The following is a 19,438-nucleotide window of genomic DNA, read 5'->3' on the forward strand; positions in this document are numbered from 1 at the left end:
GTTGACAGGGGCTAAATTGCAAAACAACCTTAAACCACATCAACTCTCTGTTCAGTCAACTATCGAAAAGTACCAACTGAATTATTTGATGGATCCGGGTTTTGAGCATTGGATCCCGACTGACCTGAAACCCGAACCCAAACCCCTATATTCTTCCTCCCTCTTTTCGATCACAGCCAAAAACCTTATGGCTCGTGGCATAAAGCCTCCCCAAAGACCGCCGGCACCTTACCGGTTGTCCTCAACCACCGACGGCCATCCTTAGACAGCCATCCTAACCGCAGGTGAGCCGACGATGGTCCGGTTGGATGGATGATCGACGGAGGAGGAGGAGCCCAAAATCGGTGCTCTCCGATTAGGGAGAGGGGTTTGCTAGATCCGGCAGTTCCCACTTCATGCCGTCCGTCCCCAAAAGAAAAGCGACCATCGGAAAAGGCCTGATCAGCCGGCCACCGCCTAGGGAAAGATCGCCGGTGACATCCCTTGGGTGGCCACCAGTAGGCCGGAGATCCGGCCATCAAAACGGAGGAGGGTGAGCACGAATTCCAACTGAATGGGTTTCTCTCCCTTCTCCCTTTCTTCCTGAAAATCAGTTTCTCTCCCTTCTCCCTTTCTTTATGTCGTAGCAGCATCGATGGACTTTCTACAACTTAATGGGCAGAGATGGGACCCTTTTTATAGACATTTATCGGTACTCCCATCAAATAACCGGACGATATTTGACTTCTATTTGAATTTAAATTGATCATTATCTGAATTCAAAGTTCATGATAAACCAGACCGCTTAATCGGGACATTATCCAACATCATCCTTAAGATGCGTTTGATTATATTTTTTAATTTTTAATTTTAAAAAATATTTTTTATTTTTTTAATTTTGATTATTAAATAAAAATAAAAAAAAATAAAAAATATATTTAATAACTTTACTGTCCTAAAATAAAAAGTAATATTTGAAGACGGTAGATGAAAAATTAAGAGAACGGCTCAGGAAAGAAAAGAAAATGAGATGAAAAAATGAAGAGCTCGATGAAGAAGAAGGGTTCGAACTCTTTACTTATTAGTTTGATGTTTTAGATGTGTGAAAGTAAAAAAAAATAAAAAAATAAATTATAAAAAATAAAAAAATTATTTTATATATAAAATAATTATTTTGATTATTTTGATTTTAATTTTTTATTTCTTACAATATTATCAAATATTATCTTTTAATTTTTATTTTTTAAAAATTAAAAAATAAAAAATATTTTTTTAATAACTAATCAAACACATCTTTATCATTTACCTCCATTTTATACCATTACATTAAACTGTTAATAAATCGATGAAACAACATTCTGGACTATAGAGAACCAACTCCAATAGTACCTAAAGTAATATTTATAGGACGAACTAAATCTCTGACCATTAGCTAGAATTCAAACCTCATATTCTACGAGACTGTTATTGTTGTCCGTCTCTTATATTTCTTTCTCTTGTGTGGACTGTAGAGAACCAACTCCAATAGTACCTAAAGTAGTATTTATAGGATGAACCAAATCTCTGACCATTAGCTAGAATTTATTGTTGACCGTCTTTTATATTTCTTTCTCTTGTGGCACGTAAGTTGTAAGAGGAGTTGGCTGGGAATATGCCCTTCACGAAAGACAACGCATGAGATATGCCAATTGAACTTGATGCGAAGCATCAGATACTAGCAGTTCATAGCGTCTCTCACCTTCATCTGTGACCAATTCCATCCAGTTCAATTACAGATTGTCCGTTCCTATGATTCCATCGTACTTCCTGCTCTCTCTAATTTTCAAGAACCATAGTTTGTAATAAAGCACTACCACATTATACCAACTATCTCATCTGTTAGATGTATGTCCTAAAAATTAATATAGCCGACACATTGTAATAAATTTAAGATACAATTTTATACTTAATATATTAATTTGATCAATAAAAAAATAAATTTATTTTTCATTCAAGTGTGATTTATCTTTGAATCGTCTATGAAATTAACTTTTGATACATATTTTCAAAGAGTTAAGAATTAGGGACATGTATTTAATTCCTAAATGTTCCTGATCATAGGATCATTATGAGGACGGTGATCGATCCGGATAAACCGACGCGTAGATCGCTTCATTCGAGATAGATGAGTCTCTAGTCTACAGTGTAAAGATACTGGACGACGAGTGTGGGTAGTTATTAGAGAACAATTAGTACTAAGCATGATCATACGAGAGATCACTTGAATTTCTATTCGATCGTCAGTGATTGTCTCGATGCTGTAGTTGTGTGAATGGTCCTTTGACTTGAGATGTACTACTGCTTGCAGTGAGGCTATTGAAGTTTGACTGATACATAAACATGGGTCATAATGAGCTTTTGTAGTGGATGTTGGTGACAGTTGGTCCACTGTAGGAGTAGGATGCGAATCAAGATGGAATTTATCGATCTTAATAAAGAGTAGTCTTATGAGATTTGAGAGACTAAGTCCGAGAATCTGTGGCCACAGCAATGTGATTGATGGAAAAGAGTTTTCATAGAAAAAACACAATTAGACTTGAGCTAATCGAATCTAGCATATGACTAATGTTGAGATTTAACGATTTATCCATGACCTGCCATCTAGTCGAGACTCACGATAAAGGAACTGAATCACACATTAACTACATCTTGAGGTTCTTTTCGATTTTACTGGATTGCCACTATATACTACTGAGTGTCACTGGTGGATTGTGAGAGCTCACTAGGATTGCTCTGGATCGATAATCCTTGATGAGTTAGATTGGAATTGTTTCAATCCATTAAAAAGAGTTTCAATGACACTTTGATAGAGATCATTGTATATCTCACTATCGGATAGAATTAAACTTATGGGGTCACACAACAAAGGGATTAGATCTGGAATAAGTAATTGAGCTTATGAAGTGTCAATTGGATTTAGAGAAACCTGATTGGATTCAAGGTAACCTTGCTAACACATGGTTGGACCCAATTTTCTCTTTATGTTTGATTTTTTTATTTGATAAGATAATTCAAACTTAATTGCCTGTTAATAACCTAAATGAATTAGATTCATTGGACTCTAATTGTTGCGTACCTAAGATTTTGGATCAAATAAATTAAGGGTGCAAGTCCTTAATTTATTTCTTTGATAGTTGTGATGGGGTGCCACTTGATTTGATCAAGTTGGGTGTGTCCCATCTTTAGAGGGTGTGTAGTTTCTTTATGGGGCATCCTTTGGGTGTATTTTGGGGTGTGATTTAATGGGTGCAAAAGCTCCAAGAGTTGGCGTCTAATAAGTTTCCTAAAGGAAGTTGTATAACTTAAGTTATAAGGAAACCTAATACAAGTAGGATTTATATTATGAGATTGAATAGGATTCAATTTTTATATCTATTCAAAGGGACCTCTCCTAAGGTCCCTAAGTATCACAACCAACAGCCAATACCCCTCTTAGAGTACCCCCACACCCTCTCTTCTCCTCCCCTTGGACGTCCACACGCCCCACCCTTGGGCGTCCTACTTCTTCACACCCATAAGAACTTTGGGCGTCGCCTTTGAGTGTTGGTTCCTAGTGCTTGGTAGTAGCATATTCAAGAAAAAAAAGACAAAAGAAGAAGGGAAGAAGAAGATCAAGAAAAGAGATCAAAAAGTTGATCGTGATCCAGACTTTATTCAGATTCACAGGCTGAATTTTCTTAGAGAAAAAATTCAATCTTAAAAGGACTGTTCCAGATCAATTTTGAGTAGATATCCATAGAGATCGGACACTTGTGTGACTAAGAAAAAATTTTTTCTCTTTCAAATCCAGATTTAAAAAAAAATTACGAAATAAGTATGTGATTCGATCACATATTAAATTTCAGCATATGTACAATTTTAGTATATGAAATAGATCCTAGTGGTTTATATTTTATGCATGCATAATACCGATTTAAAATATTTTAATCTACTATTCTGCTGTGATGTTTAGAAAATAAAATTTTTAAAACATACATGCATGTCCCGACATGAAAATTTCAATAGTGGTATCAGAGCCATGGATTTCATATGCATAAAATTGACATGCATGTTTTGAAAAGAGTTTCAAAATCTGATTTTTTTCTTGATACATAAGATGTATAGATGAATATTTTGAATCTGAATTTTAGTTTGAATTTAATTTTAGAATATATAGATGATATATCTAAGCATGCATAGATCTAAATTTTGATCTAGAATAGTTTCTAGTTTATATTCATGTGATATGTAGATGCATACATAAATCTGAAATTTTATATGATCTGATTCATAATTCATATATGAGATATGTGATTGCATGTTTAGATTATAAAATTACTTTCAATATAATTTATGATTAGTATATGAGATATATGATATCATGTGTTGATCTAAATTTTATTTAGATCTAAATTTTACATGCATATATGAGATATATGTTTGCATGTTAAATCTGAAAATTATTTTTATAATTTAAAATTTATTTTTATATAAATAATTTAGATCTGAAATTTGATTTTAGAATCTAAAATTTATGTTTGTGTACGAAGATTTTGGTTGTGAAACAATTAAAAATTAGATCATTTAATTAGATTACATCTAGGATTTTTGATTTGAATGATATGGGTTTAATTCAATTAAGTAATTGATTAAATCGAGTTAAATATTGATTAAGACTAGATCAATTAAGTTAAATAATCATGTAATTATTGTTAATCAAATCGATTAAATCCCATATGTAGAATCGATTAACCTAAGGATCTAATTTGACTCGATGGTTTGAGCTTGATTCGCTTGAGTTAACCTATTTGGACCAATTGATCAATTGGTGTCTAAGGCAAGTAATTGAGATGTGGTTATTTAATTGGTTCTGTTAGCTTACCTGATCAACCCCATCGATCTTCACTTATCTGGCCAATTTGAAAGATTGAGTCTTCGATAAGATTGCTTAGCGATTTTGGTTTAGCCCATGCCAATTAGATCGGTTATATAATGACTGATTAGATGAGATCTAAATCTAAACCTCCTCATAAATACTAAGCCCATAGGTCTTCCACCGTTATAGATGTGTGGGCGTGCTACTGATGTTGATTGTTCTCAGCTGGTTACAATGGTTCAGTTGCATCGGAAACACGCAACCACTCTATTAGCAAAGAGTTACTCTAGAGTGAGGATGGGATTGGACCCAATAACTGTTACGTGAGGGATCCAATGACGGTTTTGCACCTGCTTGTGAATTATAGGTCGGACTTAACTAAGGAGTATGGTCAATAACTGTTAGATGAGCCTATATGACTTAGAGACCAAGTCGACCAAGTCGCTACAATATGCTTAGAGAAGCATCTAAGCAAAGAATTGCGTACGCATCGGTGTGTGTGTTACCAATAACTGTTAGGTGAGACACATGGCATCGATGGGACCGCAACATCCACTAGGAATCCTTCTGTCGTGTTAAGATTTTTATTTTCCACCCGAAGAGTGGAGGGATCTGAAAAATTAGTGAGAGTCATTATTTGCATCTTAAAGTCTCTAGAAGCAAATATAGCGTTAAAATATAAAAGTCTAACTTGAATCTCTACTCTTGCAGTTAAACTATGTAGCCTCAAACCCTCTAGTCCGTATCTTTGAAATCAATCGTTTGATCGAAACTAATTACAAAGATTGGCTCAAAAATCTCAAGATTGTTCTGACTTCAGAAAAATTAGATCATGTACTCGATCAAGAATCCATAGTGTTACCAAACCATCCTACTGCTGAGCAAAGAGCTACTTTTGAAAAATAGACGGATGAAGACAGTCGGATCAATTGCTATGTGTTGGCATCTATGTCAAACGAGTTGTAAAGCCAGCATGAGCATATGTCAGCTACCAGAGTTATGATCACTCACCTGCAAGAGTTGTATGGTGAGCAGAGTCATACTGCGCACTTCGAAGTGTCCAAGAGATTCTTCAATTTGAAGATGCGCGAAGGGCAATTTATCCATGAGCACTATATGACAGTGATCAAGGACATTGAGGAGCTTGAAAAGCTCGGACTTGATATGCAAAAAGAATTGCGGATGGATTTGATCCTTCAATCCCTTACGAGTTCATATAGTCAATTTATTGTAAATTTTCATATGAACAAACTCGATTGTACTATATCCAAACTGGTCAACATGTTGATCACTACGAAAGAAATCTTGAAGAGTTTAAGAGGCACTGTTCTCGCTGTGGAGCAAACTTCTTTCAAGAGAAAGTCTACTGAGAAGAAGAAGACTAAATCCGCTAAAAAGCAGAAGAAAGAAAGCAAGCCAAAGAAGGACGTTCCAATGAAGGCTGAAGTAAAGAGAAAGTGTGTCCACTGTGATGCTGAAGATCATTAAAGGAGGAACTGTTCACTCCACCTAGAGAGCCTAAAGATCAATAAGGATGATAAACCTTCAGAAGGTATGCTCGTAATTGAATCTAAACTTATAATTTCTTCTACTTCTAGTTGGGTATTAGACTCTGACTCGAGTGCTCATATATATACCTCAATGCGGGATCTAATAGAAAGTAGAAGGTTGAGGGAAGGTGATACGATCCTTCGAGTCAGCAATGGAGCAAAAGTTACTGCAGTGGCCGTTGGTACTTATTCTCTTCGATTATCGTTTGATTTTAGATTAGATTTAAAGGACTGTTATTTTATTCTTATAGCTAATCGAAATTTGATTTCCGTGTCTGTGCTAGCACAGGAAGATTTTGAAATTAGTTTCAATAAAAATTTTTATTTTATTTATTTATAAAATAAATTAGTTGCACGAGATCTTTTAATTTATAGTCTATATCACTGGCACATTGATATGAATATAAATTTAAACGAACAAATAGTGAGTACCGTAAGTCAGAAGAGATCCAAAGACGAAATTAACCAGAAGTACTTGTGGCATCATAAATTAGGCCATATAGGAGAGGACATGATAAACAAACTGAAAAAGGATAGGATCCTTGGCTCTCTTAATCCAGAGTCGTATCCAGCTTGTGAATCTTACTTTCGAAGAAAAATAATCAAGTTACCCTTTGTAGGACATGGAGAAAAAATCACTGAGTTACTTATCCTGGTATACACCGATGTGTATGGGCCATTTAATGTGCAGGTCAGAGATGGTTACAGCTATTTCATTACCTTTATTGATGATCTGTCTATATATGGGTATGTGTATCTAATGAAATATAAGTCTGAAGCCTTTGAAAGATTCAAAGAATTCAGAAATGAAGTAGAAAAATAAACAGACAAGCCCATTAAAGTTCTTCGATTTGATCAAGGAGGTGAATATCTTAGTCAAAAATTTTTGAGATATCTCAAGGATAGCGGCATAGTCTCTCAATGGACTCCTCTCGGGACATCTCAGCTCAACGGAGTATTCGAAAGGAGGAATAGGATCCTATTGGATATGGTCAGATCCATGATGAGCTTCACTGATCTACCCTTATATCTTTGGAGATATGTCTTATTTACCGTCATTCACCTATTGAATAGGATTCTATCAAAGAATAGAAGAGCAGCGAAGAAAAAGAGAGGAACAAAGAGGAGAAGACCTAGACATCTCCTCATTTGGAGTTCATGAGAGTTGAGCCATAGGGAGAGAAGAGAATGGATTTTAGAGGTTCCTTCTCTCTTTTGGGTCATTATATATATATATATATATATATATATATATATATATATATATATATATATATATATATATATATATATATATATATATATATATATTATCATATTCTTTTTGCCTTTGCTTTTTGCTATTTGATGGGAAATTTGGTTGGTTATTTGTCCGTGAAATCAAGGGAAGGCAAAATGGATAAATATCGCGGTGGTAACCGGCAAGTATGCAATCGGGCCTCGGATATATTGAGTGTATTTTGGTTTCATTGGGTTTTAATCACCCGTCATTCATTCCAAAATATTTTAGGTAGATTTCACATCAAACAACCTTCATTGCATCTGAAAGTTACTTTACAGAACACCAGCTGGAGATCTATTTAAAATCCAGAATTAACTCTACGAGAGCTTCGAAAGTAACTTCTAATCTAGACAGCATTCAGTACAAATAAACTAGATTATCGAGAAGTTTGTATTTATTGTAAGGCACAACCCCACATTTACATGAACATATTAACTCAAGCATATTTTTTGTGCAGGGTGGAAATATGATTTGCTCCATAAGTTTCTATGCATCAACGGGTGGGCAATGACACAATATATATAGTTCAAGTTGTGCCTTTCGCACAAAAAAATGATTCATCATCTTTTGTAATGTCAGCCATTGGATCCTGCAATGGCTATTTAATTAGATACCTATATAGGTATATGGAAGAAAGAGATTGGAGTGATTTGAGATGTGTGCAAAAAGCGATCCATTCCTTTGTGTGAAACATACAATACAAACCCCAATTGACAGCTTTTGTTTGTCTTGCTGCCAAGTCAAATAGCTTGGCTGAAGATATTCACCTTAAATCACTTGCAGCCTAGCTAACTCAAATAACATACATTAATGGCATCCATCTCGAGTTAGCTGATATGCAAGACCCTACAAACCAAACCCCGTCGCATATGTTGCGTGTAATTTTTAATATTTCATGCAATTGGGGACCCAAATACATGGCGCATGGAACTTGTGACCACCACCACCAGGTTGGAAGAATGAATAAAACCAAAATTAGGATCATACGCCACCACCAGGTTTGAATACAAGTTCAAGCTTACTACTCCTCAATGACGAATGTCTCGGCTTATATCCACCTTTTATATTTGGGTATTTTTATTGAAGAAAAAGATTAAGAGAATTCAAAGAAGCAAAATAAAATATCAAAATAAAATATATAGTAAGGTCTCGGCCGACTACTCGGCAAAAACACTTTATAAAACCACATTATATTGCCAGCAAAAAAGTGGGAAAAACCACATTTTATTTTGGAAAACACATATTTCGAAATGGAAGGTTAATGATTAATTATTCAGACTTTTTGTAAGCAAACTTTGCAATTTTCATTGGAAGCATGGAGATCAATCAGAGAAGCTTCACAACTTCGTTGTTACAGCGCTACACTTGCTAGAACATGTCTTCTACAGAACGTCTCCTGCCGAATTTTCTAGATTCAAATTTCTTAGATGCAGAGCAACTAACTAAACTCCTAGAACTAGATTTCGAAAAAGTCCTGGAAGATGCCTAGTCCGATACACATTGGTCCAATAAGAAGGCATGATGCCATTGCTCTCTTCTACCTTACTATTCTAACTCATGATATAAAGGGCTAGGGAGGACAGCAAAAGAAATAGAAGGAAGAAAGATGAGCTCTAGATTGGTGGGAAAGGGAAAGCTAGGATATATATGCTTACCTTTCATCTTTTAATAGTGGGGTATAGTCCGGCTCATTTGCCCACTAACATGTTAAAGTTTAAAGGCTCATCTGAGCCTCACCACGTGTTCTAGTTCTACTGATGGATGAGAGCCGCGGAGCGGCCCTTGGTGCCGGTTCTCATCTTCTCGGTTTCTTTCGCTGCCAATAACAACATCTTCGTCCTCCTTTTTCCTCATCACTACCCTCACTCCCAGCCAACAGATTCTCTCGGCCATCCGTACGTGCCGCCCACTTCAACACCTTCCTCATGGCTCTCTTCTGGTGCCATGGCCTTTGCCGCCGCCTCTGCAACCATCATCTCAATACCTTCAGTGGAGCAACTTTGTTCTAGCCCTGCCTTGACTTCCATGGCCCGTGGTGCCGATGCCTTTCCCTTCTTGTCCTCCCCAACCTCATCCACTACCTCCCAAGTTGCCAGCTAGCTCTTCCACCATATGATTCTTCTCCATCAAAAAGGTCTTTCCAAACTCATCGACAACCTCTTCACACTACTCAATCTCCTCCGAAAGGTCGAGGCCAAGGCCTACAGCATGATCGCTAACATGACGTAGAGGTTCTGCTAGCCGGTGGCCGTGGGTTTGGGAAGAGTTGCGATCGGAGGAGAGGGAGATCAGGGAGCCATTGCGATATATAGGACTCACCATAGTTGAAGGAAAGGAAAAAGAAAGAGATGAAAACCAGCAACATGGCCTGCTACGGTTCTCATCAAGAGCTCGAGTCTTTTGCTGCGCAGACTTTGCACCGCAGAAATCTGCCGTCTTGCCGTTACGTTTTCCCAGCGCATCTCAAACCGGTTGAGTTTTTTCCGAACCATCCGATCTAAATAATGCGACATGGCGTGAAGTACAATATTCAAATTGTAATGGACACAATCTGCACGCTTCCGGGCTAGTTCATCATGATGGGCTAACTTGCACCAATATATCATTTTGATTCGATGGCCCAGCATGTATATATATATATATAATTTATTAGGAAGTACCCACCAGTTCCTTGCTGTGAAGTATAATACTCGATCAAGGAGAAAAGATGACAAAAGTCTATAGCTGTTTACGATGACGAAAGTCTAAATTAAGCTGTTCGCGAAGTATATAATTTATTAGGAATCGTGATGGCCCAATTAGATTCTGGATCTTGTTTACGCTTTACTCTACTTCTGTTATTCTTTTAACAAATTCTAGTTGGAAGATATTAGAAAGGGAAATGAGAATGTTGATGAGAGAAGCAGAAAGGCAGGTTAATCATCACGTTTGAACATAGGATTTTTCTTTTCTGGGGATAATGAAAAGATGTTGGGCCTATTTGGCTACTTTGCATCCAATATTCATGAATAAGTCACCATCTGACTGAAGGCAATAGGAGGTTGCCTGGTTGGAAAGAAAGGCCGATCTAATTTCTAAATTTTGGGATAAGCTAAATCGCTTTTGAGAAGGAATTAGTTATGCCTGAAATTAGAACGACCTTCCTTGGTTCCTTCTTATTAATTCTGGCGGGTGTCGTGATGCTCATGAAAAGTGGAGGCAAAGCATCCAACGCCCCCTTAATGCAGGTCTGACCTTCCCTGCTCACATTAAAGCATTGTCTTTCAATACATGATTCTACGTCTCCTGATTCTCTTCATCTCTTTTCTTGATAAAAATTTCCACATACAAACTAAGGTTGCATCCAATTTATAAACCAACCCCTCCTTCATTGAGGTTGTATGCTTGAACTTGTATCCAAACTAACCTGATTCCGATGTATGATCATCAATTCTAGAAGAATTATCGTGCATTGCGATTTTTTCTTTCTTTTTGCATAAATAAGGAGAAAAACTGAATGCATTGTTGGTTATATCGGATGGTAGAACACACAACAAGTACACATTAAAGAGATAAACCGCTTTTGGATGTTAGTCCACTGAGTTACCTCAAAATCTAGTTTTGTGCACAATATTTTTGCTCAAGGTGTAGTTCATGGGTTCACGCAAATCAGCTGATTTAACATGTGCTCCTGTTCATGCAATAGTTTTAGGATGTCAACAGATCCATAATCAACTAGTTTGCTTGCCACTGCGGTGGCAGCTTAACAGTATCGGACCGTGGCTTCCAACCACATGACCCAGATTCGAGTCTCCTGATGGACGTCAAGGCTCGATTAATTACTAGTTCTGAGATGATCTGCGGCAATCAACTACTGACGGTCTGGATGTGAAGTTTGAAAGCAGTACCTCATCCACTGGTCCATAGTGATGCTGGGATGACATACGCCTTCTCGTAGTAGTACTGGAGTGACGTATGCTTTCTCCTAAAATTTGGATCCGAATTGAACATCCTTCAGCAAGAGTTGAGGCCCTATGGTCAAGAGAGATATCTGCGCCAGATCGTCCTCCTCCAATCCATTTTCTATTTACCAAAAAAACTCTGTCGCATCAAAAGTTTTTAATGTATTACATGAACTGTCTAAAAATCGGGCATGCTTAACGTTCTTCAGTTTAATTTACTTCCAAAACTATCGTGGAGCTGGACAGAGTTCATGTTATTGTCCGTCGAGCTCGGACTCGGTCACTCGCTGTCAACCGACGTGGGTCAATAAAAATAGTCCAGAATGGACGGACAGTGATTAAAACGGATCAAGCGGGACTATTGGAGGCTCATCAGAGCCAAGAGGGCCAGGCTACATCTGGCAATTTTTCTCCGTTCCATCTATTACCTACCTCTACTCCGGTGAGCGAGCAATTAACCCCATCAGAATTCGGAGGAAAAAAAAAAAAAAAAAAAAGGCTTCAGTATAATAAATATATAATGGGCTAAAAGGGGAGGACTCGTCTCGTCTCCACAAAACCCTTCGCCCCCCATCCTCTCCGGACGACTCGACTCTCGTCTGCTCGTTTTCTCTTCGAACATCGCCCACTCCAAACGAGAAGATCTCCACATCTCCTCCCTTCATTCCCTTCCCTTCCCTTCTCTTCCTTCTATTCTACTCCTCTTTCTTCTTGATCCAACTATTATTTTATTTCATCTGGTGATGAGGATTAGAAAGTGTGCCTTGAAGCTGTTAGGCTCCACGATCGCCTACTTCTCGCCGCCGCCGCCGCAGCCCTGCTCGGCGCCGGCATGCGACTCGAACGCCGCTGCCGCCGCCACCGCCGCCGCCGGGATTCTCTGCCAGCTGAACGGCTCCCCATGGGATCTCATACCCAATGAGCAGAATGTCGTTTCCCAGGTCAGATCCATCCATCCCTCTCCTCTCTCTCCGTTATTTCTTTCTTTCAGGCTTTCAGTTTGTAATAGACTGGGTTCTTGACGATTGCTTCTTGATTCCTTTCTATTTCTCTTCTCGAGCGAGGGTGCAAAATATGTCATTCCTTCCATCTAACAATTTTCTTTTTTGCTCCTCCTTCCAAGCCCTAAAAACTGGGATCATGAGAAGTGGGTAGGGGATGATCGACCTCGACTTTTATTAGCTTTCTTTATTAATTTACTTTTATTATTTTCTTTCTAGTTATGATGGCATCTTCAAAAGTAAATTAGTGAGAGAGTTAGGGTTCATATCTGCAACAGCGAGGGCGAAGAGAATTACAAAAAAAAAAAGAAGGGAACTTTTGATCTTCCGATTCATGGGTCGATCGGAAGGGGAAGGCTTTAGAACTGGGAGGGGTCTTTTGCTGCCCCTATTTGGGGAGTGCCCTTGGCCCCTATGTTCCCTCTAATTCATGCTTTACGGCTTCTTGAATGGTTACTACGGGCATTTGGAATTTCGCAGGAAGACGAGGACGCCGACCCCATCGACGACGACGGTATCAAAGCTGAACGGAAACCCTTCGAGCCTCCAGTTGTCAAGAGGCAAGCATCCTCCTCCCTTCTCTTCCTCTCTCTCTCTCTCTCTTTCCCTTCCTTCTATTGCCGTTAGATCGACTGCTACCAAACCCAAACCCCCAACGCACCAAATATAATAGAGATATAGAGTTCTTCTTATACCAACAGGGTTATTCATACTCTCATGGCAGTGGTGTAAATATAAAGGTGGAGGAAGAGGAGGAGGAGAAGAAGGTGAAGAAGAAAGTGAAGAGGAAAAGAATAGAGAAAGGGATGGATTCAACTGTTGCTACCAAGACTGGTGAGTTTGCTACCCCCTTGTGCAAGAAGAGTGATGGCAAGGGATGGCACTGCATAAGACCGGCGCACCTTCCCCACTCGCTCTGCCAATACCACCTCACCCAGCTCCGCTCCTACACCAATAATAACACTCACAGAAAAGCCCCCGACCAGACAATCAGAGGCGGCGATAGACATTGGAAGAAGAGGAAGGCGGACATAGCCAGAGATGGTAATAACTTCTACTCCTACTATTATTCTGGGTTCGGGCCTTGGCGGGGAAAGAGGAGAGGAAGTAGTTATAGCTGTGATAATTTTGGTAAAGTCATTGAAGAAGAAGGCAGAGGGAATTCGGAGTCGGCGGATGGGCGTGATGCTCCGGTGACCGGTGATGATGAGGAAGATAGCGAGGAGGAGGATGGAGGAAAGGTCTGCTGCAACGAGGAGGATAGGAGTGATGATGATGAGGAGGAGGAGGAGAGGAATTGCAGGAGGAGAGGAAGGAAGCCCGTGAAAGCCCGTTCTCTCAAATCTCTGCTGTAGCATCTGCTTGTAATGCATGTGTTGTTGTAATAATGTATTTTTTTGGAGCGTCAGCGGATGATTTCTGGGAGTATTAGCTGTAGGTGGGGGTCGTTGTGGACTGGAGCTGTTGATATGTCTCAAGGAAGGACGGTACATGGTTTACTTTTGTATCTTTAATTGCTGGTTAACATGATGTTCACATAACCTGGAGGGAGGCCATTCAGACCTGAACTAAATTGCGTGCAGTATCAATTTGGTCCGGATTCAGCAAGTAATAGTTGGAATGGAGTTTGAAATGAAAATGAAAGGTGTGATCCATTTTAAGCCACGTTGATGGTTAGACTTGGTTCAACTGTACGGTTGCGTGAGCAGGCTCATCTCTGGCCCAAGTTTGAACTGGTCTTAACATACTTTACGCTTTTTGTCTATTCTGTTTTGGAGTTTATTAACATTGAGTCGTAGTTTTAGATCATTTAGCACATTTGGACTCGCTGCGATCAAAATTTAAGTTTCAAGAAATAGACCGGTTCTCATGTAATGGCGAAATTATTGCCTACATCATGTGCATTATATTTATCGCGCATGCAGTTAATCATGATCATTGGTTCCTACGGGCATTATTCATGAAACATGCATCCCGGTGCACCACCGTTAGGACAAGTAGTGTTTTACAGTTATGCCACTGCATATGGTGTAGACAATAATTTTTCCGCAAGCCTCCCTAACTGAGGAGTTTTTGCGATGCCTAGTGGTGGACGTGATTTTACATCATTGCTCCAATATTTTCCACGAGAATATATATATCATCTGCTATTGGATGTGGTAATTGTCACGCGTCTCAATGACTAGCAACGTGCACGGCACTGTAGCCTTGTCTGCCATTTGATTGTGCCAAATTCAGGTACCTTTCGGGCCAATTTAACCCAGTTTACCTTCTTCTGAAGGACGTGGTGGACGTAGGTTCTACATCCTTTAGGCCTGAGAGGTCATTGCCTCGGAAGTCATTGCCCCATTGGAACTTTTCATGCTTGTGTTTGTGTATTTTAGAGAGAGAATTTCGTTGCGTTGGGAGGTGGGCCACACTAACAGCATATTCAGCAAATGTTCCTCGCATAGATGGATTCCCCAGTTATGCTGAAGTTGCAAAGGCTAATTAGTCTTTTTCTTATTTTTCAGTTTATATGTATACAAATCATAAATTTTTTTGATAGAAATAACGGCTAACCTTATAAATAGATTCTTTGCATAGTCTATGCTTTTTCCATTTCAATTGCTTGTCAAATTATCAAAGAAAATTTATAGTATAGTTTGTGGCTGGTGAGGGTAGTAAATTTGACATGAGCTGCTAGATCGATACAAATGTAATATCGAGTTAGTGAATTGGGATTGAATTTAATCAAGCTTTGGGTCATCAACAAGTTGATGAAGGTGACTCATTGGCTCGGGTTAAGTCCACGGGCTCAACACACTTGGCACACAATGATCCTTTATTAATTCATGTCACTATATCATAATATAATTATACCAAAAATTATGGATTAATTGAATGTGAAATTTATGGTCTGATATCGATTAGTAGATTAATGAGGTTGGTGTTTGACCAATCGATTATCTTAGCATAGATTTGAGAATGTCAATTTCAGATTAGCCAGTTGACCATACCATTTTGTGCCAACTTGTTCCGGTCTTCTCATTAAATGTGTTGCATGGACAGTTCTAGATTATATATTTGATAAGCAAATCGGATTTGGATTAGAATTATGAACCCGCATATTAGACGGGCCGTATGTGGATTGTCAATTTTCCGAAAATATGTTCCCTTAACCGGCACCGACCCAACCGTGCGCTCGAGCGGGTGCCTCTCGCGTGGCTAGTTTCCAGTTCAACGTCTATTTAGTCACGAACCTGAGTAGAATCAGAGCTGGAACTTTGGACTTTGGAGCGGATGTGGCCGTGTGAGACCCACTTAACCGACATTTGATGTCTATCATTCCTAATTCCGTGCTTAGCGTACTATTGCGATCAATTCCCTCGTTGACTGATCGTCGGGAACGAACACCTGCAAAAAAAAGTCCACACTGACCGGAGATGCCTCCGACAGGGACCCTCCAACGGTCAAGTCAGAGAGAAGACTAGGCAACAGTAGAGAGGAATCAGGGGACTCAGCGGTGGAGAGAGCGAGAGAGAGAGGAAAAGGACCCCCCTCTAGCTGCTGCCTTACCTCGTTTTATAGTAGGAGGTGGTATAGTCCCGCCGTCGGTGATGTAGACAACTGAAGAGTTGTCAAATCATCGAAGGTTGTCACGTCATTGACGAGCTGACAGGTCCTAGGAATTAATTCGCGTCCTTGGCAGGACAGCGCCCCAGGTCCTGGCAGGACAACGCCCCCTGACGGTTGCACGGCATGTCCTTGACAGGACTGCAGCCCATGCTGCTCGTTCGGCGTCCAGAAGGGCCTGTAGAGGTCGGACGTCGGTTGTCCAAACCGACAAGGAGTCGGTGATGTCCCATCCGACAGGGAGTCAGTGATGCGAGGTCGGCTTTCAGGCGATCGGAGGCAGTGTTGGCCTGTTAGGACGACGTGTTCCGGCCGGGCATGATCGGTAGTTACCGTTGGTGTTGCCCGTCGTCAGACGGACGAAGTCGATCGGTCCATCTTCGAGGATGGATGGGTCGGCATTGGGATCCGTCGGTGAGTCGGCATCAAGGATGGGTCGGCATCGTGACCCGTCGGTGAGTCGGCATCAAGGATGGGTCGGCATCGTGACTCGTCGATGAGTCGGCATCAGGATCGGTCGGTATATCCCAACACGTACTATTTGTTACGTCCTGGCCACGTATGGTAGGTAGGACTGTAATCGGATTGTATCCATCAATGTCAGCAGCATATTCATGTTTATAGTTATTTATCTCATAAATATAAATATAGATATAAATATTTTTAGATATATATTTATATTCATTTTTATTTTAAATAAATATAAATATAATTCAGATATTAAAAATAAAAATATAATTATAGATATAATTTAGATAATTAAATTTTATGATCATAAAATTAAAGATATGACTAAATAAATGATAAATCAATCTAATAATATGTTTATATAGTTATATATTTTTCTTAAAATTAATAAGTACTAGATAAAATTATATAGGATTACATATAAATTTAGATATTCGGATTCGGATAATTATTTATCCATATCTATTTTTATTTTTTTTTATGGATACGAATATAAATATGGATATTAGTTAGATTTTTAAATTTTTATTTACATCTAAATAAATTTAAATAGATAATACTCATACTACTTTCATTCTTAAAGATGAATGTTTGTCATAATTATACATCATATCGGATTACTCAATTCACTGCAGTTCATTGATATAGTCATCATACAAACTGTAATAAAAGTGGATGCATTCTGTTAGAGCTCCAAGGGATTTGCCTATTCCTCTTGATTGACTGGACCGAGATGGGGGAATTTCTCTGGGTAATCAAATGGGTAAGCAAGTAACCCCATGACCGTTTTATACCAAAAGGCCTCGCGGAGGAGTCAGCAAATAAATACTAGGCTTACGTATTAGCCCGATCCTTGACTGTTTTTTTTTTTGGGGGTAAACGATTCTTGGCTGGTTAAAGGAATTTCTTCCTTCGTAACGAATCCTGCACCTATAAAATTAGGCTCCAGCTAATAAGATTCATCATAGTTGATTTATTACAAGTTTGGAGTGGAGGATTTTATTCCGTTAATAAAATTGGTATAGTCTCCTTCCTGGTCCTATAAGCCACCATAATCCCAAGTTTGCCGGACTTAATAAGCTTGATAATTATTATTGACATAGTTTCTATCAACTTAAGCTTTTGGGATCCAGTGGTTAGTAATTATAGTAACAGAGCTTGGATTTGCTCTTAGCTCATTTTGATAGGACGGGGAAGCATTTTTGGGGATGCAATGACCGCTCGTATCAGCATGACTCATGTTTTTCTTTTCTCTATTATAAATAATTTTTAGTACAGAATGACATATAGATCTATTCACGGATCATGTCGGGCTCGGGCTGGTTTGCCCAACGGCCCAGCTTTCGGGCCTATCTTCTAGCCCAAAGATGGGTCCTCACCTTGGCTTTGATTTTCGTATCAGGCCCTAGGCTTAATGATCTCTTAAATTTTTTTAAAAGAATACTTAAAATATTTAAGATACTAAATATAAATAATTAAATATTACTAACAACATACAACATATCTGTTGTCCTATTAGATTCACATATCAACAACAATTACCGGTTAAATCTGCAAACACATCAGATAGAAATAAATAACATAAGATTTTTTTTTTCAGAGAAAAAAAAAAAAAAAGACAGTGTCGAGTCCGGGCCAGGCTTTAATCCCTGAGCCCAATCTCAGCTTATTAAATGAGCCTATTTTTCAGGCCCGCCCCCAGGCCCCCACCCATCAGGCATAAAAACCGTAGGCCTCAAGTGAGCAGCGAGCCGCGTGAGTCGCCCAACCCATGAAAAGGTCTAGAGACACGTATCCCTGCATTTTATTAAATAAAAATGACGGAAAGATCGGCCGTACGTGAGAGATAGGTGTCAAGTCTGAAATATCCCTATTAGCTTAAAATTTTTAGGTCCAGTGGCTGCTATATCTCATGTTTTTTCTTTTTTTGTTATATCATTTTTATGGTAATATGAAGCGGTGGGACATGGATCGCCATCACTTTATCAAGCAAGATGTTGGGTATAAAATACCCACAGCCGAAACCCCCAGCGGAATCGACGACGGAACAGAATGGCTCCGCCCGCACTCCTACGGGAGCCGGGCTCCGCCTCCAACATCAGCTGCAGAACAGCTCTGCCCGGACTCCTACGGGAGCTGGGTTCCGCCTCCAACATCAACTGCAGAACGGCTCCGCCCGGACTCCTACGGGAGCCGGGTTCCGCCTCCAACATCAACTGCAGAACGGCTCCGCCCGGACTCCTACGGGAGCCGGGCTCCGCCTCCAACATCAGCTGCAGAACAGCTCCGCCCGGACTCTTACGGGAGCTGGGTTCCGCCTCCAACATCAACTGCAGAACGGTTCCGCCCGGACTCCTACGGGAGCCGGGTTCCGCCTCCAACATCAACTGCAGAACGGCTCCGCCCGGACTCCTACGGGAGCCGGGCTCCGCCTCCAACATCAGCTGCAGAACGGCTCCGCCCGAACTCCTACGGGAGCCGGGTTCTGCCTCCAACATCAACTGCAGAACGGCTCCGCCCGGACTCCTACGGGAGCCGGGTTCCGCCTCCAACATCAACTGCAGAACGGCTCCGCCCGGACTCCTACGGGAGCCGGGTTCCGCCTCCAACATCAACTGCAGAACGGCTCCGCCCGGACTCCTACGGGAGCCGGGCTCCGCCTCCAACATCAGCTGCAGAACGGCTCCGCCCGGACTCCTACGGGAGCA

The 19,438-nt window shown here is 39.9% G+C and overlaps 1 protein-coding gene across 1 annotated transcript; it reads left to right on the top strand.

Moving 5' to 3' along the window:
* The first annotated feature begins 12,184 nt into the window (after window positions 1-12,184).
* Window positions 12,185-14,415, top strand: LOC140850834 (uncharacterized). The gene is made up of 3 exons (XM_073256234.1): window positions 12,185-12,587; window positions 13,128-13,207; window positions 13,372-14,415. The coding sequence occupies exons 1-3, from the start codon at window positions 12,390-12,392 to the stop codon at window positions 14,000-14,002; spliced, it is 909 nt and encodes a 302-aa protein (XP_073112335.1). The 5' UTR covers window positions 12,185-12,389; the 3' UTR covers window positions 14,003-14,415.
* Window positions 14,416-19,438: the final 5,023 nt, after the last annotated feature.

Source organism: Elaeis guineensis, chromosome 4 (genome assembly GCF_000442705.2).
Source record: "Elaeis guineensis isolate ETL-2024a chromosome 4, EG11, whole genome shotgun sequence".
Classification (NCBI taxonomy): domain Eukaryota; kingdom Viridiplantae; phylum Streptophyta; class Magnoliopsida; order Arecales; family Arecaceae; genus Elaeis; species Elaeis guineensis.